Here is a 26,265-nt window from a genome sequence, read left to right on the forward strand (position 1 = left end):
CTCTGATTTGACCCCTAGCCTGGGAACCTCCATATGCCATGGGAACGGCCTTAGAAAAGGCAAAAAGACAAAAAAAAAAAAAGAAGAATATTTTAATAATGTTTTCTTATCTTCTTCTTTATTTTATTTTTTTTTCTTTTTGTCTTTTTAGGGCCTCCGGGTGTGACATATGGAGGTTCCCAGGCTAGGGGTCTAATCGGAGCTTCAGCTGCCGGCCTACGCCAGAGCCACAGCAACACCAGATCCGAGCTGCGTCTGTGACCTACATCATGGCTCATGGCAACGCTGGATATTTAACCCACTGAGCAAGGCCAGGGATCGAACCCGCAACCTCATGGTTCCTAGTCAGATTCGTTTCTGCTTCGCCATGGTGGGAACTCCCCTTCTTAATTTCTGTATATCTGTAGTTTTGTCCCCCTTTGCATCCCCAACATTATTTATTTTTGCCTTCTCTCTTTTCCCCTTGATTATTTTTCCATAAAGTGTATCAATTATATTACTCTTTTTAAAAAACTGGAGTTCCAGCTGTGGCCCAGTAGGTTGAGAATCTCACTGCACTCTCTTCTCTTCTCCACCATCCTATGTGGGATTGAATTAGCTCCTTGCCGCACAAGACTTTCAGGATCACAGTGATTCCTGGCCAAGAAAAGAAGCAAAAGCAAAATCCCCCCAATGGATTAGAAGGAAAACTAGTAATAAAATCAGGTACAACTCCAAGAAAAGACATTGGAGAAGAACCAAGCTGGGTCTGTAAGGAGCTTCTGCACTTGAGGTGGCATGTGTATTTATGTTGTGTGGCGGTCACTCGCATCCCACCATATCACTCTGAAAACATCACAGCCACAGTTGAATATATTAGGAAATGGGTCCTCTTTGTGTTGGTGTTTCTGCATAGCACTTTGCCTCAGTAGTAAATACGTGAAGGCCTCTTGTTGTGGGGGGTGGGAAAGAATCCAATTGCATTGCCTCAGGTTGCTGTGGAAACACGAGTTCAATCCCCAGCCCAGCTCAGTGGGTTAAAGGATCCAGTGTTGCCACAGCTGCAGCCCAGGCCCAGGAACTTCCATATGCCTTAGGTGCAGCCATAAAATTAAAAAAAATTTTTTTCAATTAAAAAATAAAAAAACAAAATTTTCACCTTTGTATACTGGGTTATATCTTTGTTTCTGCTTTATTTCTGGTTTTGTTTTTTTACTTCTTTTGGGCTCATTATTTTATACTTTCCCATCCCCAAATATTAGCACCTTAAGCATTTGAGTCTTAGTGGCATCGCACAACTCTTAGTATCTGGTGTTTTCATTATTCAATTCTAAATTTAAAATTTTTTATTTGTTTTGACCATTTATTTTGCTTTTCTTCCTCTTTTTTGCCTTCTTTGGAAATAATTGGTATGTCTTTTTCTCAGTGCATTTTTTTCATTTAATTATTATAGATGTTATGCAGTCCATTTTCTCTTAATGGTAAATTTTAGATTTTTAACATGAACACTTAGTCTTATGTTAATCAGAATCTTTAAAATACAGATACTCTAAAAATGTTTTGACTCCAGTCACCCCCCATCATGGCTCACTTGTTACAGTTGTTCAGAATTTTGATAATCCCTTAAATTAGGTAATTTTATTTTACATACTTGATTTTGCTCAAACTTACTCATAATTGCCATTTTTCAAAAATTCACATTCCATTTTGTGTCTTATATATTTATTTCTTCTGGGAAGTCTCCTTCTTCCTAAAGTGTATACTTAACAAGTTCCTTAAATGAAGTGGCATTCTCTCTTAGATTGTGTTCATCTGATAGTGTATTTAATTTGTCCTTGTTTTTGAAAGTTGGTTTCATTGGATATTACATTCTAGGTTGAAAGCGTTTTTTTTTTTCTTCCTTTTTTAGCGTATTATATTATAGTGTCTTTTGGTTTCCATTGTAGCCATTGAGAAGTCGTCTGTCACAATCACTCTAATTGTTGTTCCTTGGCAAGAAATCTGTCTTCATTCTGACTGCATATAAGATTTTCTCTTCATCTTTAGTGTCCTGTATTTCAACTGTAATTTATCTGGATGAGAGTTTCTTTATTTGTCCTGCTGGTGATTCATTGTGTTTCCTGGAAGCTAGGGTTAATATTTTTCACCAGTTTTGGAAAATTCTCAGCCGTCTTTCTAAATTTTACTTCCATCTGTCTTTTTTTTTCTTTTTTATCCTCCTGAAACTTTAATTAAATGAATTAATCTGTCTTGCTCAGTCTTGCATATCTCTCAGCCTCTTTTTCTTTCTTTGTCTCTGTGCTATACTCTGGTTGATTTATCTCCCAGTGTATTAATTCTTTTTTTTACCCATGTTTACTCCATAGTTAACCCTTCCTTCGACATTTTAATTTCAGTATACTCTTAATCATAATTCTTCCTTTAATTTCCTTAAACGTATTAAACATACATGTTTTTTATTCTTTCTCATCTAAATTCATTATCTCATAAGTTGAGGATTGAGGGTTTATTCTTCCAGTGTTTATATTTTCTTTCACCAGGCATCCGAATTCACAGGTAACACAGATTTACTTTAAGTTAAAATTCTCACCTTAGTCTTTCTTTGGGCAATACAGATAACATAAGGCCCCCCAAACATCCTTGAAAACTAGTCAATAGGTAGGAATTCACAGGGAGGTTTTTTTTTTCTCCCTTGCTCCAAGGGCCAGGACAGACAAAATTTCTTGGCAATAGTGGTGGTTGTTGTTGTAGTTTTTGCCGGCCATGCCCCTGACATGCAGAAGTTTATGGTCCAGGGATCAAACCTATACCACAGATGAACCCAGAGCCACAGCAGGGACAATACCGGATCCTTTACCCACTGAGCCACAACAGAACTCCTGTGTTTTTTACTTTCTTGATCTCTTTTCCCTGAGGTTTTTGTCCTTTTTTGGGTCTAGCTTTATGCAAGAGTACCTACCATCTGAATTTCAACCCTTCTTGGACTCTGCCTTTCAACATGCAAGAAAGTAAACCTGAAGTTCTAGATCACTGTGGATCAGTAAACACTCGAAAGACAGCCAGACACTTCAGCTTTACCACACTGGACTCATGTTCCCAATTAATTCCTGGCCTCAAATCACTTCCCTTATTTATTTATTTATTTAGGAAATTCATGTAGTCGTGTATTGAGTGTTTTATTGTTATTTTATTTAGCATTTTTCAGTTAGTTTAGGAGCCCTAGTCCAGCACACTGCCATGAATAGAAATGTATTTAAAATATCATTGAACTAAAATTAAAATGAACAGATTGATTGCGACAAGTGTTACAGAATATAACAACTGCTAGGCATATTAATATAACTATTAATAATGCAAAATAGAAAAATAATCCAGTTCTTTTTTCTCTTTTACCAACAGTTACCAACTATATTTAACCTACTTTAAATAATTTAATTACATAGTATGTGCATAAATACTTTGTTTTTGTTTTAATTTCTGTTGCAGCAATAAAAGATACTACTTTTCACAGGTCCTCAGGAGTATTAGTTTATATTTTTATGAATGTATAGATACACATATATTTATAGGAAGCTATATTTTTATTTAAAATTATGAATTAAGGAGTTCCCATCGTGGCTCAGCGGAAATGAATCTGATTAGTATCCAAGAGGACGCAGGTTCTATCCCTGGCCTCACTCAGTGGGTTAAGGATCTGGCATTGCTGTGAGTTGTGGTGTAGGTTGCAGACACAGCTCAGATCACACATTGCTGTGCCTGTGGCATAGGCTGGAAGCTACAGCTCCGATTCGACCCCTAGCCTGGGAACCTCCATATGCTGTGGGAGCGGCCCTAGAAGACGCAAAAAGACAAAAAAAAAAAAAAAAAATTTAATATAGAATAAATTTTCAATGAATATATAGTCATTACCTATTTTGCATGCCTATTTGACTTTGAAACATGTATACTTTTTCAAAAAGCCATCTCATATCAAAAAATTTTTTCCAAGTCGAATTCAAATTATTTATTCTCATAGGTCCATTTTGGGGAGATTCCACTTTCCACAGATTATTTCCATATAGATTATATTTAGCAAGGTTTTTAAGTTGTGGTCAAAAAAAAAATTACTATCTTAACTATTGCTAGCAAAAAGTTCAGTAGTATGAGTATATTCACATTGTTGTGTAACCGTACTCCACAGCTTTTAACTCTATGCCCATTAAAGAATAACTCCGCCTGGAGTTCCTGCTGTGGCACAGTGGGTTAAGAATCCAACTGCAGCAGCTTGGGTGGCTCTGGAGGTATGGGTTCACTTCATGGCCCTGCTCAGTGGGTCAAAGTATCTGGCATTACCACAGCTTCAGTGTATCTCACAGCTGCAGCTCAGATTCAGTCCCTGGCAGGGGAATGTCCATATTCCATGGGTGTGGCCATAAAGAAAAAAATCTCCTCATTTCCCACTCTCAACCTCTTCCTGACAACCACCATTCTTCATCTGTATCTATGAATTGACTACTTTAAATACCTCATATAAGTGTAATTACACAGTATTTGTCTTTCTCTGACTGGCTATTTCACTTAGCATAATGTCCTCAAGATTCATCCATGTTGTAGCATATGTCAGGATTTCCTTCTTTTTAAGGCAGAATGCCATTCCATTGTATGTCTTTACCGCGTTTTGTTTATCCATTCATCCATGAGGGGCCCTTGGGTTACTTCCGCCTTTTGGCTGCTGTGAATAATGATATTGTGAACATAGATATGCAGATGTCTTCAGGACTCTGCTTTTAGTTCTTTTGGGCATATATCCAAGAAATAGAATTTCAGCAAGTTTTTAGTACCTAGCTCCTTCCTGCTGCTGCCAAACATATTTTTGGGTTTCCATGTTAATAATATAGATATGCTTGTAATAGCTTCAGGATCTTTCATTATATAGCTGGCTATAAATCTAACCCTTTTTTTTAGATACTTAGAATGTTACAAGTTATAAATGAGACTGTACATAAGCATCCATGTAATATGTTTTTGTATATTTATGTGATAAATTACTAGAATTGATGGGTCAAATAATCTCTATATTTTTAAGCTTTTGATAGATATTGCCAATAACAGTAGCAATTTATGGTGCCTTTATAAAGAAATGTATGAGAATACCCTTTTCCCCACACTTTTGCTGCCATTTTCCTTTTTTTTCTTTTTCTTTTTTTTTTTATTTTCCCACTGTACAGCAAGGGGATCAAGTTATCCTTACATGTATACATTACAATTACATTTTTTTTCCCCACACTTTGTTCTGTTGCAACATGAGTATCTAGACAAAGTTCTCAATGCTATTCAGCAGGATCTCCTTGTAAATCTATTCTAAGTTGTGTCTGATAAGCCCAAGCTCCCAATCCCTCCCACTCTCTCCCCCTCCCATCAGGCAGCCACAAGTCTCTTCTCCAAGTCTATGATTTTCTTTTCTGAGGAGATGTTCATTTGTGTTGGATATTAGATTCCAGTTATAAGTGATATCATATGGTATTTGCCTTTGTCTTTCTGGCTCATTTCACTCAGGATGAGATTCTCTAGTTCCATCCATGTTGCTGCAAATGGCATCATGTCATCCTTTTTATGGCTGAGTAGTATTCCATTGTGTATATATACCACATCTTCCAAATCCAATCATCTGTCGATGGACATTTGGGTTGTTTCCATGTCCTGGCTATTGTGAATAGTGCTGCAATGAACAGGCGGGTGCACGTGTCTCTTTTAAGTAGAGTTTTGTCCGGATAGATGCCCAAGAGTGGGACTGCGGGGTCATATGGAAGTTCTATGTATAGATTTCTAAGGTATCTCCAAACTGTTCTCCATAGTGGCTGTACCAGTTTCCATTCCCACCAACAGTGCAGGAGGGTTCCCTTTTCTCCACAGCCCCTCCAGCACTTGTTATTTGTGGACTTATTAATGGTGGCCATTCTGACTGGTGTGAGGTGATATCTCATGGTAGTTTTGATTTGCATTTCTCTTATAATCAGCGATGTTGAGCATTTTTTCATGTGTTTGTTGGCCATCTGTATATCTTCTTTGGAGAAATGTCTATTCAGGTCTTTTGCCCATTTTTCCATTGATTGATTGGCTTTTTTGCTGTTGGGTTGTATAAGTTGTTTATATATTCTAGAGATTAAGCCCTTGTCAGTTGCATCATTTGAAACTATTTTCTCCCATTCTGTAAGTTGTCTTTTTGTTTTCCATTTTCCTTTTTAATCTTTGTCAACTGATAAGCAAAATGTAGCTTACTTTTTACCTATCATTGAGGGTAATTTTTTCTGTTCATTTGCATTTGTACTCTGCCTTTTATATCTTTGCGAAGTTTTTTTTTTTTTTTTTTAGGGCTGCACTTGCAGCATATGGAAGTTCCCAGGCTAGGGGTTGAATCGGAACTGTAGCTGCGGTCCTACACCCCAGCCACAGCAACTCTGGATCTGAGCCGTGTCTGTGGCATACACCACAGCTTACAGCAACACTGATCCTTAACCCACTGAGTGAGGCCAGGGATCAAACCTGCATCCTCACGGATGCTAGGTTTGTTACCACTGAGCCATAATGGGAACTCCCTCTTTGTGAATTTTAGGCAATTGTTTTTTGGTCAAAATAAAGTTTATTATGAAAACAGGTTGGTATGAGGACAGATGAGTAATTTAGGATTGGTGGCTCATGTGAGGTGTGCAGTTTCTGCAAAGACACTGATGACATACTCACAGAAGGCAAGGGTCACATTCTCTGTTGTTGGCTTCATTGAGAATATTTGAAATTAATTTCTAGAGCTAGGGAGATGAGCTGAATTCTGTATGCATGGATTCCAGGCCTTAAAGCCAGCCTGGCTCAGTTAGTAACCAGTCACTGCCTTGGGGTCGTACTTGCGTAATCTTCCAGCTGCATCAGGAGGTTCACCAGAGGTATGCTGGAAACCACCATCCTCACACCTCTACTGGCGGTGTGTAAACCCTGATAGGCGTGGCCTTTTCCTGGGGCATTGCACCACTAACCAATGCTGGACCTGCCCTGTGTCACTCAGCAATCTCCTTAGCCTGCAGCATGGATCCTATGCTTCCCACCTCACCTCTAACCCCAGGCCTCTCAGCTGTCCTCGTGGGAGTGACCTTATTTTCCACATGATGCTGGTGGATAGGGTGGATAGGGACCAAGATTAGAGGATGAGATGGCAGAGGGCAGTCCATCTCAGGGTCTATGCCTGTGCCACTGCTAGGCAAATTTTGACAATGCGTTATTATATAACATGGTCAAGCATAATGTCCAGTAGTTTTATTTCATTTTACATGCCTTAGTTGTTAGCATATTAATTTCTTAGTACACATTTATTGACCAATCACTAGGCTCTGTACCAAATGCTAGAAATTCTTTTTTTTTAATTTTTAAAAGAATTTTTATTCTTCAGCAATGCCTATAGCATATGGAAGTTCGTGGGCCAGGAATCGAACCTGCACCACAGATGTAACCAGAAGCCATAGCAGTGACAATGCCAGATTCTTAACCTGCTGAGCCACAAGGGAACTCTGTTTTGTTGTTGTTTTGGGTTTTTTTTATTTGTTTTTTGTTGCCATTGTTATTGATTTTGGCCATGCCCATGACATGCAGAAGTTTCTGGGCCAGGGATTAAACCCCTGTTGCAAAAGTGACCTGAGCCGCTGCAGTGGCAGTGCTGTATCCTTAACTCTGTGCCACAAGAGAACTTCCCAAGTGCTAGAAATTCTGAGATTAAAAATAGAGTCATTGCTCTCCAGCAGATAATGGTTAGTAGGGAAGAGGGGTGAGACATAGAAAGAGAGAGTTATGAAAGAATTTTAATAGTTTGAGATGTATAATTGCTGTAGTGGAAATAGAGACCAGGTACTGTGGAAGCATATGATGATAAGAAGTGTTCAGGAAATGTTTTCCAAAGGAACCACTGCCTAAGGAAAAGGTATTGCAAGGGGAAGGGACATTCTGGGCAAAGGGAAAGAGTGTACAGAGGTGCAGGGACCTGTGAAAACATGTCATGTTCAGTGAATGAACTGTAAGCAGATGACCTGACTGTATATGTGGTGGTAAGAAATGAGGCAGGAAAGGGCCAAATTATAAAGAGCCTCATATGCCATGCTGAGACTTGTCTTAAATGTGAAAACTTATTTTACACATGCATCACTTTGAGTATCAAAGAAAAAATAATTTCCCTAAGCTGTTTAAATTTTTGCAAATACACTTCAAGAAGAAGCTTACCTTTTATTTCTTGGCTCAGTTAAAAAGCATTATCTTGTTTCTGCTAAGTAATTACATTATTTAAAAAGTGAATGGCATTTCACCTAATCTTGAGAAAGCAGAACTGAGAAGAAGAATAGGCAACAAGTGGGTTGATGGTGGAAGAGGAAAAATAAACCTTATATATCAGTTTTTCAGTGTCTAGTAGAAGGGGGAAACATAAAATTTATTTTCACCTCCCATGTGAAAGTTTTCCATAATCAAAGCAAGGAAAAGGCCCACGATGTTAGTTGCAATTACTTAAAGAATTTGTTTTCTTTGAGATCGAACAATTTTCCCCATCAGCAGTAAATAAGATAGTCTAGTGGCTACGGATTTGATTTGACTGCTTAAAACCCTCTGCCTTTCACCGTATGCCCAATCAGGAGACACATTAAACCACATGGTAATTTAAACCAAGGAATGTAACATGAAGACTTATTAAGCTGTGGTAGGAAAGTACCTATAAAGACATGATGAAAACACTAAAGGGTACCCCAGGAAGGACCGACCTGGAAGGGGGCCTACTTCCCAAGTCTGTGGTTCAGACCTCACTGAAGGAAGTATGGCAGCTCCTTGGATGGTGGTGGTAGGTGGGTTGCCTGGGCCAGAGCTGATCCTCAGTCACCGGGCAAGCAGAAAGCACCCTTCCCAGTACAAGTGAGCTGTGTCTGGTGAGCAGGCACAGAAGTTGTCAGGGCACCACTGTGGCTGTGAGTTACAAATGTGCAGTATCCATGCTAGGAGGGCCCAGTCTTTAAGAGTGGCCATGCTGGGCAGGTGGCCAGGGAATGTAGCACCATATTCCCCACATGTCCACACCATTGATCAGCTGTGCAGCAGGAGCAGAAACACACAGAACACTGCACCCTGCCCACTGTACTCCTGAACTGGAAGAGAAGCCCCTTTCTCCTGCGGTGTCTCTCCTGTGTCCTTAACAGTCCAGTTCATTTTCATAGACCACTTGTGGAGCGAATTTGGAGCTCAGTAGATAGATAAACAGATAACTGGTACAGGATCTGACTGCTTAAAACCTCGAGCCTTTCACCTGTGTCTGCCTTATAACTGAGAAAGAAATGAAAAAGCTGCTGATACCCAGGAACCGATCTAGTGATGGCTCAGCCTCCCTGTCACTGTACACTGACCAGATGCTCACAGCTGAGCCATGATCTTCTGTAGCTCACAGGCTTCACAGGACCATCTACTCCAAGCAAGGTCACCGTGCAAACCACAAAATACCAAACACCCTTCTCTCTCAAGCCACCTGGTATTTGTTTCTTAAAAGTATTCCTGTAAACAGATTTTCACCTAAAATCTAAGTCTAAGGAAAGTTTTTAAGTACATGTAGGCTATGGATAGCTGATGATTTATGATGAAAATCTCATGGTAGACTATTAAAGGTATTCACAAATTATAAAACAACACAAGAAAAAATTTTCGATGGAAAACATCCTGGTTTTGCATGGCCAGGTATTCTTTGAATTTGATGTGAACCAAGTAGCATCAGATCGTTTCCCTTCACCTTTTAAAAAAAGACTGCCAAAATCATATTCCCCCACGTTTTACTATATCTGTGCATAATGAATTCTGTGAGAAAATTATTACAATCCACAGTATCTATTTTCTTCAATTCTCAAATCCAAAATAATTCTGAAAACCAAACTTTTTTGGTAGCTCATTGACAAAATCAGATTTCAATGAAAATGATTCTTTGGTAATCTGCCCTACTAGGACGCTCATATAGTTTAATGATTACTATATTAATGTATTTGATTACAGGGTGCTGCCCTGGATATTTCAAGTATGTGTTATATGCACAATATTACCTTTCTAAATTAAAAAGAAAAAATCTGATTTCTGAAATATGTCTTCCTCCAAGGGTTTAAATAAGGATTATAGATATATGTATGTATAAATTGTCCATGGCAGAGTGGTTTAAGAGGGCATTTTATTTGTAATTGTGTGAGGTGATAGATGTTAACTAAACTTACGTGGTAATTATTTTATAACATATATGTAACATCACATCATCATGTGGTTGACATCTAACACTAATACAATGTTATATGTCAATTATGTTTCAATAAAACCAGGGAGAGGAAGAGGGCACTTTAATATTGGGGACAGTTTTTAGTTTTGATAAATTAGTTCATGTCAATCAAACGTACATGCAAAAAACAACCTTCAGTTTTCTGGTAACTTTCATTTTGTCCATAGATTTGAGTTGGAGGTTAATATAGGAAGTGTGACTGTGAATGCATCTATCTGTTGATTTCTTGTACCCACAAAATGAAGGCTAAAATAAATGTAATCAGGACAACTATAGGCTATAGCCATGATCATTTATCAAGGAAAAAAGAGCCTCAAATTGAGGATTGCGTAGATATGCGTGTATACAAAAAGTGATCAATAGCAATATTCTTATGCATTTTCAGTGGGAAAAATGTGAAGAGCACATTTATTAGTTCTTGTTTCCTTCACATTTGAAGGGAATGCCGGTTTTTCAGAAGCAAAATTTGATGTTGTTTGCCACCTACTAAAACCCTCTTCAAACCATTCAAGTGAAACCGTTTAACTCTTTAATTGTGGTGCGATAGAACTAATCTCTTCTGCAGTCATAAAGAAGCACTTTACTTATTAGTGCAATAATTTTTTTCTGAAAATTGGCATTTTCAATTCTAATGCAGTGATGATGTTTTGACTTGGAATCTTCTCCTCCATTTTTGTTGTTGTTCTGTGCAGATTATCAACGCTTGATGACTGTGGCGGAAGGCATCACCACACTTCTGTTCCCATTTCAGTGGCAGCATGTTTACGTGCCCATCCTCCCTGCTTCTCTGCTACATTTTCTTGATGCTCCTGTCCCTTATCTGATGGGCCTTCAGTCAAAAGAAGGAACTGACCGTTCTAAGCTAGAGCTTCCTCAAGAGGTAAGACTTATAATGAATGATGAAGCGTTTGCTCTTTGCCGATTTAGGTCAAGGCTGCTTTTGTTAGATAGCGTTGTCTTTGTCTAAACTGCGTTTGGCTGTTCTGAATCTTCCAAGTAGGTCTAGGGCAGAGACTCAGCCACGGAATGTAGATCCTGACTCCTGAGGGTTATTATATGACAGTCATTCATTAAACATGGTTCAAAAACAGGGCAGTGGCTGGAGTTCCCTGGAGGCTCAGTGGGTTAAGGATCGACATTGTCATTCCTGTGGCTCATGTTCAGTCCCTAGCCTGGAAACTTCCACATGCCGTGGGTGCAGCAAAAAGAAAGACAGACAGACATACTGGCAAATTTTCACATCCATAAAATTTGTGAAGATGAGCAATAGTAGTATTATCTAGTTGCTTTAGTATTCTAATAACATTTTATTTCTTTTCCCCTATTCATTTATAAATTTGTTTTTAAGTGATATAGCCCAATTTTAACATCCTTTAAAATCATTGTATTAATAGAGGTGAATTTGACTCTTGACCTCTATCAAATGGAAAGTAACATCTTTTAGCAAGCTAGAGATCATCATTAAATATTAAATACTTGGGTAGTCTTTGTTTTCAGATTAAGGCTGGTTTTCAGCTTTTTCTAAATGTCAAATTGGCTAAGTGGTTGAGACAGTATTTCTAACTTTTAGCTTTTAAGCCACCTTAAGGTTATGGTGCTTTCTTTGTGTTGTATTTTCAAATATTGTTTCAGAAGAAAATAAAAAGGAATTCTTGAAAGCATTTTGAATCTAATTTTAGCTGTTGTTAATGGCACTCAGAATTGAAATGTAAAGCCTTTGAACTGAAATATTGATGAGCGTGCCATGGCCTATTAAAAAACATAAACTAATTACATTATATCATTAGCTATTTAATTTGCACCTTTCTTAATAAAATCTTTCATGCTGTGCTTCACTTTTATGTGTTCTTATTTCCTTTAGAGATTCTCATTTTAATAAGTGAATTTAAAATAATGCACTGAGCCACAGCCATTATACCCAGTAGTGATTCCTGTAATCAACCATTGCTTACTTTATCCTAATGAATGTTTCTCTACCAAAATTAACATTTTTGTTCAGGGGAAAATAGCTTGATTCAGATTATATAAAACAAATATGCAAACTGTCTTGCCATTTTTTTTCTTTTTTGCCTTTTTTGTCTTTTTGCCCCACCATGTTGCCATGAGCTGTGGGATAGGTTGCAGATGCGGCTCAGATCCTGAGTTGCTGTGGCTCTGGTATAGGCCGGTGGCTACAGCTCCGATTAGACCCTTAGCCTGGGAACCTCCATATGCTGTAGGAGCGGCCCTAGAAAAGGCAAAAAAAAAAAAAAAAAAAAAATTGTTGAGAATTTTTAAATGCCACCTTGATGTACTTGTTATTAGGAAATCTTTGTACTTGTTATCAGGATCTTTCTGTCTCTATGTCTGTGTGTATCTGGCTCTAAAGCCAAATTTAAAAATTCTGAAAGCTCTTACAGTAATGTCTGTGATTTTCTAATTTTTCATTCACTTTAAGTCAAGTACTGTTTAATGATATACATACTTGTCTATTCATAAGAGTAGAATAATATGAAATAACGTGAATCATCTGTGAAAATAATAGTGCCTTTATATAGGAAGTATACATTAGTGCATTACTATTTTAGAGGAAAAGGCTAATAGCATTTCACTTTACTCCAGTTATCATTTTACAATGAAATGAAATAATCTACTCCACATATTTTGGAGGAGGAAGTGTGTATGAAAATAGCTGTCTTTAAAATGTGACTAGTAATACTTGCCCCACTTTCCCTGAAAACTTTAAAAATAAAATAGCTAAAAATAGGGAGAGGCCTTCTTAGAATAGTTATGAATGTGATGTTTATAAAATGATTATTTTAAGAAGGCATGATTTTAGTTGTTAGTTAACTAACGTAACTGCATAGACTTATAATTAACCACACACTCACTTGCCCCATGATCCCAAAGTGATAGGCACAGGTAGCTACTTGTTATATTGAAGGGGTGATGGTACAGAGATGGATGGAGCAGTGAGCATTACACAGATTGGTACCTCTCTTTCTACTGTTCTTACTCATCTTTACAGAAAACAGTGGGCAAAAAAAATCAAGGGAAAAACTGAAACAGAATTGCTTTTGCTACTCTTTTTGTCATATCTTACCTTAAAATTCTATGAAAATGTTAAATGTTCTCCTCTGGCTTACCCTTATGCCAACCCAGCTTAACTTCAGCCATTGAGAAACCAGAACTCTTGCCAAACATGGAGAGAGCCACCCTGGCCGCAGGTTCCTGGATATTTCTTTCTCTTGCGTATTTTTAAGGTTCCACAAAATGACCATCTCTTTGAGTCTTATTCATTCATTCAGCACACAGTTGTCTCATACACTGTGAGTGCAGGGTACGCTAGGAGACATCTGAGAAAGAAGCCACCTTTAAGAAGTGATTTCTGCTTTCTAAAATAAGACATTTACAAATAGCAGTAACAGGCTTTAAAATAAAAAAAAAAGAGGAGTTCCCGTCGTGGCGCAGTGGTTAACGAATCCGACTAGGAACCATGAGGTTGCGGGTTTGATCCCTGCCCTTGCTCAGTGGGTTAACGATCCGGCGTTGCCGTGAGCTGTGGTGTAGGTTGCAGACGCGTCTCGGATCCCGCGTTGCTGTGGCTCTGGTGTAGGCTGGTGGCTACAGCTCCGATTCAACCCCTAGCCTGGGAACCTCCGTATGCCGCGGGAGCGGCCCAAGAAATAGCAACAACAACAAAAAAAAGACAAAAGACAAAAAAAAAAAAAAAAAAAAAAAAAGGTAAGAGGAATTTTACAACTAAGAATGTATGCAGAGAATATAAAAATGCCTTTAGGAGAGGGACATGGGAAAGCTTCATGGCAAAGAGGTAATTAAGCTTCAAGTCTTTGTTCCCTTTTGTGGGAATGTTTATTATTTTTAATTTGAAGTAATTACATAAATGAAGACTTCTGGGCAGTGTTAATCAGTCAAAATGTAGAAATATTAAGTCCTAAAACAGCATGAGGTTGAGATGTCAAGTATATTTTTTCATCTTTTTTTTTTTTTTTTGGTCTTTTTGCCTTTTCTAGGGCTGCTCCTGAGGCATATAGAGGTTCCCAGGCCAGGGGTCCAATCAGAGCTGTAGCCGCCGGCCTACACCAGAGCCACAGCAACAAGGGATCCAAGCCGCATCTGTGACCCACACCACAGCTCATGGCAACGCCAGATCCTTAACCCACTGAGCAAGGCCAGGGATCGAACCTGCAACCTCATGGTTCCTAATCAGATTCGTTAACCACTGCGCCATGACAGGAACTCCTATTTTTTCATTCTTGAGGGTTTTTTAAAATATATAATATATTTTTAAAAACCTAATGGTACTTAAAGTGAGAAAATGACTTATCAGAATACCCTATTATAGGAATTTCCATTGTGGCTCAGTGGGTTAAGGACCCATCTTGTCTCTGTGAAGATGTGCGTTCAATTCCTGGTCTCACTCAGTGGCTTAAGGATCCGGTGTTGCCACAGGTCACAGGTGCATCTTGGATCTGGTGTTGCCATGACTGTGGTGTAGGCTGCAGCTCCAATTCGACCCCTTGCCCGGGAATTTCCATATGCCACAAGTGTGGCCTTTAAAAAAGAAAAATATAAAAAAGCGATACCCTATTGGATGGAGTTCTTATCTGTTTTAGAAAAGGGCTTTTCTGTTTTTCTTCAATACATTTTTATTTTTATTTTTTCTTTTTATGGCTGCACCCATGGCATATGGAGAATCCCAAGCTAGGGGGTCCAGTCAGAGCTACAGCTGCCAGCCTACACCAAAGCTACCGAAATGCAGGATCGGAGCCACATCTACGACCTACACCACAGCTCATGGGAACGCCAGATCCTTGACCCACTGAGCAAGGCCAGGGATTGAACCTGCAATGTCATGGTTCCTAGTCAGATTCATTTCTGCTGCACCACGATGGAAACTCCTCAATGCATTTTTTTTTTTGCTATTTCTTGGGCTGCTCCCGCGGCATATGGAGGTTCCCAGGCTAGGGGTCGAATCGGAGCTGTAGCCCCCAGCCTCCGCCAGAGCCACAGCAACGCGGGATCCGAGCCGTGTCTGCGACCTACACCACAGCTCATGGCAACGCCGGATCGTTAACCCACTGAGCAAGGGCAGGGACCGAACCCACAACCTCATGGTTCCTAGTCGGATTCGTTAACCACTGCGCCACGACGGGAACTCCCTCAATGCATTTTTATAATACAAGTTCACATTCCTTGTTTCTACTTTGTGATAAGCAAAGGCCCAACTCCGGCCCTTGTAAGCGGACACAGGAGGGAAGGAGAGACTCGTGGGAATAGGAAGACAGGCCAGTAGCTGTGGTGCTGAAACACCCACCTTGCCTTGCTGTACATTTTCGGCTCATCAGTGATTACATGAGCGTAACAAGCTCTAAAATTTCTTAAGATGTATCATCTTCTCTTTTCATAACAGAAGGAAAGGGATAGGAAAAGATAGCAGGAAGGCATTAATGAAAGAGACAGTACAAAGTCTAAGTGGAGAGATGGTTGCTGATTAACATTTAGGTTAGCAAGTTAGTGAATTTTTTTCCTCTGTTTTTAAAGATATTGAATCATCCATTTGAATTTTGGTGACCTAGTTTCTTCCGTTAAGCTGTAGAATATATCCTACTTTCTAGAGACTGTAGACACATATATAAAGATGTGGATTTAAATAAAGCTGTAAGTAACACTACTGTCTTCAGCAAGATGAGACTTCAACACTTGCTTTATTTAGGGAAAACTATTGCCATTGGAAATGAGGCATAATGGAGAAGAAAAAAATCTCTTAAGCTATATGGCTCTTTGAGGATGCGTATTAGGAAGTCACCCACCTTCTTGGGCCTCAGTTTCTTTATCTGCACATTAAAGGGGTAGATTCAGAGGTTGTTTAGGCTTGAAAAATCACTGTTGATTCTGTTTTTGGATGGTGGAAAGTCTTTTGAGTTTTTATTGAGCTTAATTTGGAACTTTGCTATACTTGTTGCTCATTAGCATCTAACATGAAGACCAGGGATCAAAAGAGAATAACAGAGACCCAGAAATCTGCGCTCCTCTTTTCACATTCAGGATCAGAGGACCATATGAATCATGTCCTTGCTCCCTGGGGGCATTGTTGCGGCCTGGGGAGGTGGGGAAGCACAAGATGAGGCTTCCTTCTGTTTATTGACTTTACCCCATGCCTTGTGTTCAGTGTCAGTTTTATGTAACTGAGGGAGAATCAGAATTTTATGCAGGGGAGTTCCCATCGTGGCTCAGTGGAAATGACTCTAACTAGTATCCATGAGGACGCAGGTTTGATCCCTGGCCTCGCTCAGTGGGTTAAGGATCGGGCATTGTTGTGAGCTGTGGTATAGGCTGGCGAGTCTCCAGTCTGGTGTGGCTGTGGCTGTGGCTGGCAGCTACAGATCGATTCAACTCATAGCCTGGGAACCTTCACATGCCGCAGGTGCAGCCCTAAAAAAAAAAAAACCAAAAAAACCAACAAAAACAACAACAAAAAAAGAATTTTATGCAGGTATGTAGCCCCTTGAATTTTCTGTATCTTCTTGTAAGGTATTTAAAAGTCTTTTTATATTTAGAATGTAAACAAACTCAAAAACACTGTTCCTCTTATTTTTGTCTCCTTTTTTCCTCAAGTCAAAAATATTCAGGTCACCTTCAAGTTACCTAAGGCTTAGTCGTTTCTAGTTCTCTAAGCACTTGCCTCCACCACCCTCTGCCTCCTGCTCTTTGTGCAGTGGCTTCTGAAATGGTTTTGTCGTCTAAAAGATTGAGGCTAATTTTCTATAAAGTGAAAATTTGTGGACTTTCTGTGAACTGGATTGCTCTTCGCTAAATTTCATCCCATTTTGGGGTACTACAGATGCAGTTTTTGTTAATTCTAAATTATAAATGGTGCGAGAGCAGTGGAATGGCATAGAAAGTTCAAGCTCATTGAGTATATTACTTTACTTATTGCCTTTTTTTTCTTTTTTCTTTTTTTGCTTTTTAGGGCTGCGCCTGTGACACATAGAGGTTCCCAAGCTAGGGGTCTAATTGGAGCTACAGCTTCTGGCCTACGCCACAGCCACAGCAACATGGGACCCAAGCCAGGTCTACAGTCTACACCACAGTTTACCAAAGCAATTGCAGATTTTTAATCCACTGAGGCCAGGGATCGAACGCGCAACCTCATGGTTCCTAGTCAGATTCGTTTCCACTGTGCCATGATGGGAACTCCTTGTGGCCTTCTATTTGTAGGGAACTACGAATCTGTGCACTTTTACCTATTGAGGAATGCCTAATGGATGCCATATATTACAGTGTCATCCAGATTATAATAAACTAATGAGACCCAGGGAAAATTATTCATATATATTAATATATTCTCTCAGGGAAAAATGCTGGCAACAAAGATTTATTTATTTATTTATTTATTTATTTTTGTCCTTTTTTTGCCTTTTCTAGGGCCGCTCCTGCAGCATATGGAGGTTCGAAGGCTAGGGGTCTAATTGGAGATGTTGCCACCGGCCTACGCCAGAGCCATAGCAATGCGGAATCCGAGCCATGTCTGCAACCTACACCACAGCTCATGGCAACGCGGGATCCTTAACCCACTGAACAAGGCCAGGGATCGAACCCGCAACCTCATGGTTCCTAGTCAGATTCGTTAACCACTGAGCCACGAAGGGAACTCCCAAAGATTTATTTTTATTTATTTATTTTTCTCTTTTTAGGGCCAAATTCTGGGTATATGGAAGTTCACAGGTTGGAGCTTGAATGGGAGTTGCAGCTGCTGGCCCATGCCACAGCCACAGCAATGCCTGATCCGAACCATGTCTGCGACCTATGCTAGAGCTCGTAGCAGTGCCCGTTCCTTTAACCCACTGAGTGAGGTCAGGAACGGAACCCGCAACTTCATGGATACTAGTTGGATTCCTTTTTTTTAAAAGGGGCTGCATCCATGGCAAATGGAAGTGCTCAGACTAGGGGTTGTTTCGGAGTTACAGCTGCCGGCCATACCACAGCCACAGCCACAGCAACTTGGGATCTAAGTTGCGTCTGCAACCTGTACCACAGCTCACAGCAACGCCGGATCCCCAACCCACAGACCAAGACCCGGGATCGAACCTGCATCCTCATGGGCACTAGTTGGATTTGTTTCCATTGCACCATAATGGGAGCTCCACTAGTTGGATTCTTAACTTGCTGAACCACAAAGGAATTCCACAAAGATTTATTTTTAAAGGATAAAATAAATTTCAACCCTGAGAAGGTTAACATAAAAGGCAGTGCCGGGAAGTCCTTTATGTTACAGCAGCTTAGGAATCCAGCGTTGTCACTGCAGCAGCTAGGGTCCCTGCTGTGGCTTGGGTTCAATCCCCAGCCTGGGAATTTGCACATATTGCTGGTGCAGCCAAAAAAATAAAAATAAAAAAATAAAAGGCAGTGCAATCTGTGATTTCTGTGTATAAGAGTTGGCAATAATATTGTAGAAAATCAAATTCCTTTACTCTAAAACCTTTGTATGTCTTTTTTTCTCTTTCAGGCTAATTTGTGTTTTGTGGATATCGACAACCATTTCATTGAGTTGCCTGAAGAATTTCCACAGTTCCCCAATAAAGTGGATTTTATCCAGGAACTCTCTGAAGTTCTTCTTCAATTTGGAATCCCTCCTGAGGGAAGCTTACATTGCAGTGAAAGCACCACCAAACTGAAGAACCTGGTTCTGAAAGACTTGGTCAATGACAAGAAGAATGGCAATGTCTCTGCTAATAACATCAGTATGTATGAGTTACTGAAGGGCAATGAAACCATAGCCCGCCTCCAAGCCCTGGCCAAGCGGACCGGTGTGACCGTGGAAAAAATGGACCTCTCTGCCTCTCTGAGTGACAAAGAAAAGGACTTAAAACTGCAGTGTGAAGAGGCAGAACTGAGGGACTACCAGCTCAACGTGCAGCTCCGAGAGGTCTTTGCTAACCGATTTACACAGATGTTTGCCGATTATGAAGCCTTTGTGATTCAGACCGCCCAGGACATGGAATCGTGGCTGACCAACCGGGAACAGATGCAGAACTTTGACAAAGTAAAAAGAACCAGAATTTCCCTTTTTACATTGCTTAGTGGGCTGTGTTTTTATTGATTTTGTTAATTTTTTCAAAATGTAGATTCCCCCCCCTTCCCATCAAGAACTTTTCTCGACCAGTATCTTATACTAGATAAATTATTTCACAGGAAAGTGAATCAAGTAGCTCATGAAGCTGCTCATTGAATTGTGTATTAAATTACCTTTAACCTCATTTTAAATTTTCTATACTTTGAAGATGCTTGCATTAAAGCAAGTCTTAAATTTCATATGTTTTTCAAATCTGCTAACAAGATCTAATCTTTTTTCTTTTTCTTTTTTTTTTTTTTTTTTTTTGGCTTTTTAGGGCTGTTGAGGCATATGGAGGTTCCCAGGTTAGGGGTTGAATCAGAGCTGTAGCTGCTGGCCTTCACCACAGTCACAGCAACGCAGGACCCGAGCCACATCTGTGATCTACACCATAGCTCAGGACAACCCCAGATCCTTAACCCACTGAGCAAGGCCAGGGATCAAACCTGTGTCCTCATGAATGCTAGTCGGGTTCGTTGACTGCTGAGCCATGACGGTAACTCCCATAATATCTGATCTTGTAAGGAGTTTTATTTACTCACATTTTAGGATCAAGTCTAGTTAAATAAGGCCTCGTCCTTTTCTAGTAAATCCTTAATTATCTCTATCCTATAATGAAGTCACAACTTTACCATGTAAAGGTAACAAATGGTTTCGTTTCAGAAGGTAAATTTTTATCTCAATTTAGGTTCAAAAGAGAGAAAAAGTGAATAAATTAGGTTTTATGATTTTAATGCTCTGTTCCAAAGTTTTTGGAAGGGAAGACAGAAAGTGACACCAGTTTTGATCATCCTGCTAAAGTTGAAGCTTCCTTCTGAGGTTTACTATAGAATATTCTTTGCCAGTTTTTCTTAATATATCCACCAGCTTTTAGGTGTTTTTGTTTTGTTTTGTTTTTTCCAGAAAAAAGCACTTAGGGGTATGCATTAACTCTTTCAAGTCACTTGGGTATAATTCAGTCCCTTGCCTCTGTGATTGCCAAGGCATAATACTGCTATTAGAATGAATTATGCCATTTTGCTAAATGGTGTCTTTGTGTCATGAAAGACCTCTCAAAGGGGCTAATATGTTCTAACAGGCCAATCTACAGTCTTAGAGTATCTAACAAATATTAATAAAAAATTTTTTAAAGGTGGGTAATATAAAAGATCATTTTCTGATTTCATCAGATACTTTTTTAGATGAGGTGTACAAACTACACTTAATAGTTAAATTCTGATGCACTTCATATTTGAAAAAAATTTCTTTAATAAATTGAGAAAGCTTCACTTCTCCAAATGTATTTCTGCTCTTAGGTTCCTATTTCATTATGCTTAATCATTTTCCCACATTTTTTCCTAGCCAGCATGGAACTAATCTGTGTATACTCATGATTTATCCTTGGGGTAATTCAAATTCTTATCTAAATTGAGCACTGGTACTTTCTTCCTTCTTAATCTTTATGTAGCTTCAAACCATAAATGGAATTCTTTTTATATAACCTCTAGAGAAATCAAAGTTTCATGTTCAATTCCAGAAGTCTTGCAATCATCTCATTTTTCACTAAGAAAATTTACAGGACTTATCACATACCTAGTACTGCAAGCCAAGTTTTTGCTGACTTAAGGGTTGTTGTCCACAAGGATCTGATATCAAAAGCCAGACATTTGGTCCAATTAGGAAAAAAGGCTGTTTGCTCTATGAAAAATAAAATTGATATTTATCTGTAAAATATCTTTTAAAGAAGTGAACTGATTTGTGGAGATTAACTGTGAACTTTTCTCTGGCTATTTGGATTTATGTAACTGCATCAAAACTATGGAGACAGTTAAATTGAATAAGTGGATCTCTGTAAGGAAATTTTTCAAAGGCTTCCTAAATTTCAGAATGAAAAATATGCTAGGAGGAAGCTAATAAGTATTAAGGAGAGTGACCTTATGTCAAAACTTATCTTCCACCTTTCCCCTTCTGGCTTTTGCCACATTGCCTACTCAGAAGAATGAAGAGCAAAAGCAATCCAGCAGTTAAAATAGTAGTCAACCTCCAAATCTCAGACAGTGTGAAATTGTGACCAGAATTCCTCTACACACGTGGACCCTAAGCACCAAAGGAAAAAAAATGAACCTTTTGAATCAGAAGCTGCTTCCAATTTACTGAACCATTGCATGCAGCAGACAAGCTGGGAGCAGGGACATGTGGCTGGTTGTATGTGTTTTTCAAAGGCTTGGCTTGCTTAGGATGGTTTTTCAGGCAATGCTTTTTTTCAGTTGTTAAGGCCCAGACTATTTTGTCAGCACACGTTGGAATGGAGTTTGATCTTGAATTAATGCATTCCATCAGTCTCTGTCAGGGACTAGGAAAACATCCATTTGAAGAACAAAAGATTTTACCCATAAGCACAAATTCCATGTTGTTGGTTTTTTAATAAAGGTTATTGCTTAAGTATGTATCATTATTGTATCAGTTAATCACCTCGCTGCCTATGACATGGAGCTATTTGGCAAAGGCTAGGAATAGAGAGCAGAAGAAATTACAGCTCACTGGGGAAAAGGGTCGAATTTAATGGTAAGAGAAGAAGTTGATTGACGATCTTGTAGCAACTGATCCACCATCTTTCATTAACGATGCCCTCTTTTCTACATAATGTCATGAGGACCAGAATGTAAGTCAGTTCTGAAAGGTAGGATCAGCTGCTAAAGACCTAAGTGTCCTAAATTCTCTGAATCTAGAAGAAAGGAAAGAAAAGTGGATTCTTAAGGAATTCTAAATTTCAAGCATCAGTTTTGTATAAGATTAAAAAGGAATGATCTTTGCAACAGATAATTTTTGGATTTGTCGTGTAGTATTGAGATGGTCTTTTTGCATTTACAATAATTTCCTAATTATCTCATTACAGGCATCCTTTCTGTCTGACCAGCCCGAGCCTTACCTGCCATTCCTTTCACGCTTCATTGAAACACAGATGTTTGCCACCTTTATTGATAATAAAATTATGTCTCAGTGGGAAGAGAAAGATCCTTTGCTTCGAGTCTTTGACTCTCGGATTGAGAAGATAAGACTGTATAATGTAAGGGCTCCCACCTTGAGGACATCTATCTATCAGAAATGCAGCACTTTAAAAGAAGCAGGTACATTCATCATGCCTTTTAAAATTAACTTAAAATCTATGGTCATTTCTCTTTGCGTATTGTTGGCCTTATAAACTGCAACATTAGTTTTTAGTTTTAGACTTCATGGTTAATCCTTTTCCTTGTGCTGTATCAAGAAATGCTCTTTTATAGTTTTGTTTCTTTCTGTTTTGTGAGCTAATGTCAGTCCTTTTCCTATTTGACATTCCTCTTCCCTCAGAAGATGAAAAACAATAACAAATTGAGTGAAATAGAGCTGTAAGATTGCTGTGATTTGTGTCTTACTCTCTTTATTCCCTTAATGAAAAATTGTTCATTTCTGTCTTAATGCTTATTTTGCCTTTTTGCTTTTCACCTCTTCTTTTCTTCATCCAAGGAAAAAGATAAGTATTAATTTAAAGTAGTAAATTTGAGTTGCTGCCTAATTGACATAACTAAAACACTATGTTTACTTTAGTGGTATCTTTCATTAAAATAGCTTCATTTATTGAAATTAAATCTCTAGATTCTTGTACTCGAATTAGAGGTTCCCCAACCCTGACAATAGTTTTTCTCAGGGAATTATGCATCTTGACCAATCTTGTCTGACAGTGTAATATAGTCCATTAAATAAATAATCGTATTAATAGTGTTTACGAATACCTATTATGTGCCAGACACTATTCCAGCTGTTCTATGTGCATTTTTGCATTTCATCTTAATAATGAGGGAGTATAGACACATTTTATTGCTTGCATTACTACTGGCTTCATCTTATAACTGAAAACGCTGAGGTTAAGTAACTTGTATGTGATGGCATAGCCAGTGGTCGGTTAAGCCTTAATTTGAACTCCTATTTGACTGATTCTAGCACCTGAAGTCTTACTACTGCATCAGCTGTTCATTCAATAAATAAACATGAAAGATGTACCAATCCACATGACTTTATATATTTATACTTGGTTCCTATCTCTTTCTTTGCCAAATGAACTAGTTCTGTTACTTGGGTGCCCTTCCTTTTCTTTCTTTCCCTTCAAGTGTAGGAACTATTTGAGAGCAGTTTCTTTTCTGAAGTAAAAACAGGCAGAAGATGTGGATTTTCTTTTCTCTGGCTCTGTTGCTTGCCTTTCTCACTTTATCTTAAATAGATCAAAGTTTCAGGAGGGGTGATGCTATAGTTGTAGCATATTTTAGGGAAAGAAGTATAAAAATGATGTCTTTTGTGTAGCCTTAGAGTTCTTCGATAACTCACTAAAACATTCTGTTGTATCCCACTTCTGAGGGTAGATCCTTGGATCCCCTTTAGGAAGTGACAGTTGCCTGTGTGTTTCTGGGAGTTGAGGAATTAGAGTGAATGAAAATGTCTGTGCCTATTCAGAGAGTAGTATGACTATTAATAGCCATGTAAATAGTATAATGCCTTACTGAGCAAATGTTATTCCTTCCTTCCTGACAGAATTTTTTAAATGGAGCTAAGCACTGATTGCTATATTTGTGTGTTTCTAGAAATCTTTTCAATTAAAATAGATTTTCTCTCAGCCTATCAGAGTTTGATACTCCCACTATTATCACAGAAATTATATAATACTCTTGAAAATGTACCATTATAGATTTAACATTTATGAAAAAGACATTAGGCCAGATTAGGAATAGTCTCCCAGGAACTTAATTTATCACAAACTTTTAAAAAGCAAAAGGAAGAGTTCCCTTTGTGGCTCAGCAGGTTAGGAACCTGACTAGGACCCATGAGGATGTGGGTTCAATCCCTGGCCCCACTCAGTAGGTTAAGGATCTGGTGTTGCCACAATATAGATCACAGACTTGGCTTTGATCAGGTGTTGCCATGGCTATGGCATAAGCCAGCAGCTGCAGCTCCGATTTGACCCGTAGCCTGGGAACTTTCCACATGCTGCAGGTGAGGCCCAAAAAAGAAAAAGAAAGAAACAAAGAAGGAAAAAAAAAAAGCAAAAGGAGGCCGTTGGCTGTGACCATGTCTATCTCTCATAAATGGTGTAGTTATTTCTTTTATCAGGTAGACTGTCTCCTCTCCATCCCCCACCCCCAACAAAAACTGTAGAGATTAGGGTTTTGTTGTTGACATTGAATTTTATTGTGTATCCTTTTTTGTCCTTTGTTGCTTTTTGCCTTTATTTCTGTTTTGCCTCTAACTAAAAAGAGTTTTGATTTGCAGGTGAACTCTTTAGACAGAGGCTAAATGCTGCTGATATTGTGGCACCAGAACCTCATGATTTCTGTGCAGAAAGACCAGTTGATAGTAACGCAGAATTTTCTTATTCCTTACTGATCACAGAAAATGAGTTTTGGCACAAAACCTTGAAAGTCTAACAACAGACCCATGACCTCTAAAAGCAGGCATTTAATAATTTCTGAATATTCACTATTCAATAACAGTATAATCACTGGAAAGCAATATTACGTTGTACTTCTTATGACAATCTTATAAACCCTGGAGTAATTAATTGTGAATCATGATTTTTGTCTTTACACAGTTTTCTTACTAATGGAGAATAATTCAGTATCAGATAGATTTTTCTGTCTTTTAAAACCAGTAGAAAAACTGAAGCTACTTTTTTTTTTTCCCTTATGTGAGGACAGAAGCACTCATTGGCAGAGATGGAATTTTATAGTATTTCATGGAACATAAAATTGGCAGGGACTTCAGAGAACTCCATGCCACGAATCTAAGCATTACTTGCCTAAACCATCTGTTAATTGTATTTTATACATATTAAGAAGCATTGAAAGTATAGATATGGTTGTGGATAGTCAGGGGACATTACTGAAAATTAAATATCATTTCACATTAAAATATGAGATCCTTTTTCCAGCCTAGAACATATGGACTATATTTCAAGAGAAGTACAAGTTGTACACTAAAAATGAAATGAAATTCAAGAAAGTTTTGGATAAATTCATGTGAGTTACAAAGAAAAATTAGGGAAGCTTAACATAGATATTCCAGCATTTAAGGTTTAGAGTCATAGAGGGTAATAATGCCTTCTGCACACATCCCTAATGCTGCAGACAACTGCCTGGGAGGCATTGATCTCACATAGGATGGCTTAAACAGGTTATTTTGACAAGAATGGAATGTGTCATGGACAGACCCCTCCCCACCCCAAAAAATTTTTTTAGAATATTTATGGGGAAGAACCAATGATAATCAATCTGCTGGTATTGAATGGGGCAAAATAAACTGACTCTATGAAATAGGTATGAAAATATCCTTTTACTATCCTCAAATCCCCTGATTGATAGTTCCCACTGTATGTTCTATGAATCACACAACCATACTCACTGCTTGTCCTCCCCTTTGGTACTCTCTAGACAAGGGATGGAAACCCTAGTCTTGCTTCACAGGTATTATACTTTCACTTGAAAATTCAGTTGATAAAGATATTTAAGATCAGGAGGTACCATTGTGGCACAGTGGAAACGAATCCGACTAGGAACCATGAAGTTTTGGGTTCGATCCCTGGCCTCGCTCAGTGGGTTAAGGATCCAGTGTTGCCATGAGCTGTGGTGTAGGTCGAAGATGCAGCTCGGATCTGGCATTGCTGTGGCTGTGGTGTAGGCCAGCAACTGTAGCTCTGATTCGACCCTTAGCCTGGGAACCTCCATAAGCTGCAGGCGCAGCCCTAAAAAGAAAAAAAAAAAAAAAAAGGAAAATTTAACATCAAATTTTTTTTTTAAAACCGAAGAAATAGTTCAGTGTTTCCTGGGTCTTTGAAACATCTCCTAACTTTAAGCGGTTTTAA

General features: G+C 38.7%; 1 protein-coding gene across 7 annotated transcripts in view; it reads left to right on the forward strand.

Annotated features, from left to right (window-relative positions):
* The window catches only part of DENND5B (DENN domain containing 5B), a 228,305-nt gene that overhangs the window by 127,301 nt on the left and 74,739 nt on the right, over nucleotides 1–26,265 (forward strand). For 4 of the 7 annotated variants that reach the window (XM_021092091.1, XM_021092090.1, XM_021092092.1 and 1 more), the window contains 4 exons: nucleotides 10,978–11,165; nucleotides 18,795–19,331; nucleotides 22,276–22,507; nucleotides 24,678–24,761. In XM_021092091.1, the coding sequence (XP_020947750.1) occupies nucleotides 10,978–11,165; nucleotides 18,795–19,331; nucleotides 22,276–22,507; nucleotides 24,678–24,761 (1,041 nt within the window). The remainder of the gene's footprint in view (nucleotides 1–10,977; nucleotides 11,166–18,794; nucleotides 19,332–22,275; nucleotides 22,508–24,677; nucleotides 24,762–26,265) is intronic. The other 3 variants (XM_021092093.1, XM_021092095.1, XM_021092096.1) reach the window with 1 other exon arrangement.

Source organism: Sus scrofa, chromosome 5, assembly GCF_000003025.6.
Source record: "Sus scrofa isolate TJ Tabasco breed Duroc chromosome 5, Sscrofa11.1, whole genome shotgun sequence".
Lineage (NCBI taxonomy): Eukaryota > Metazoa > Chordata > Mammalia > Artiodactyla > Suidae > Sus > Sus scrofa.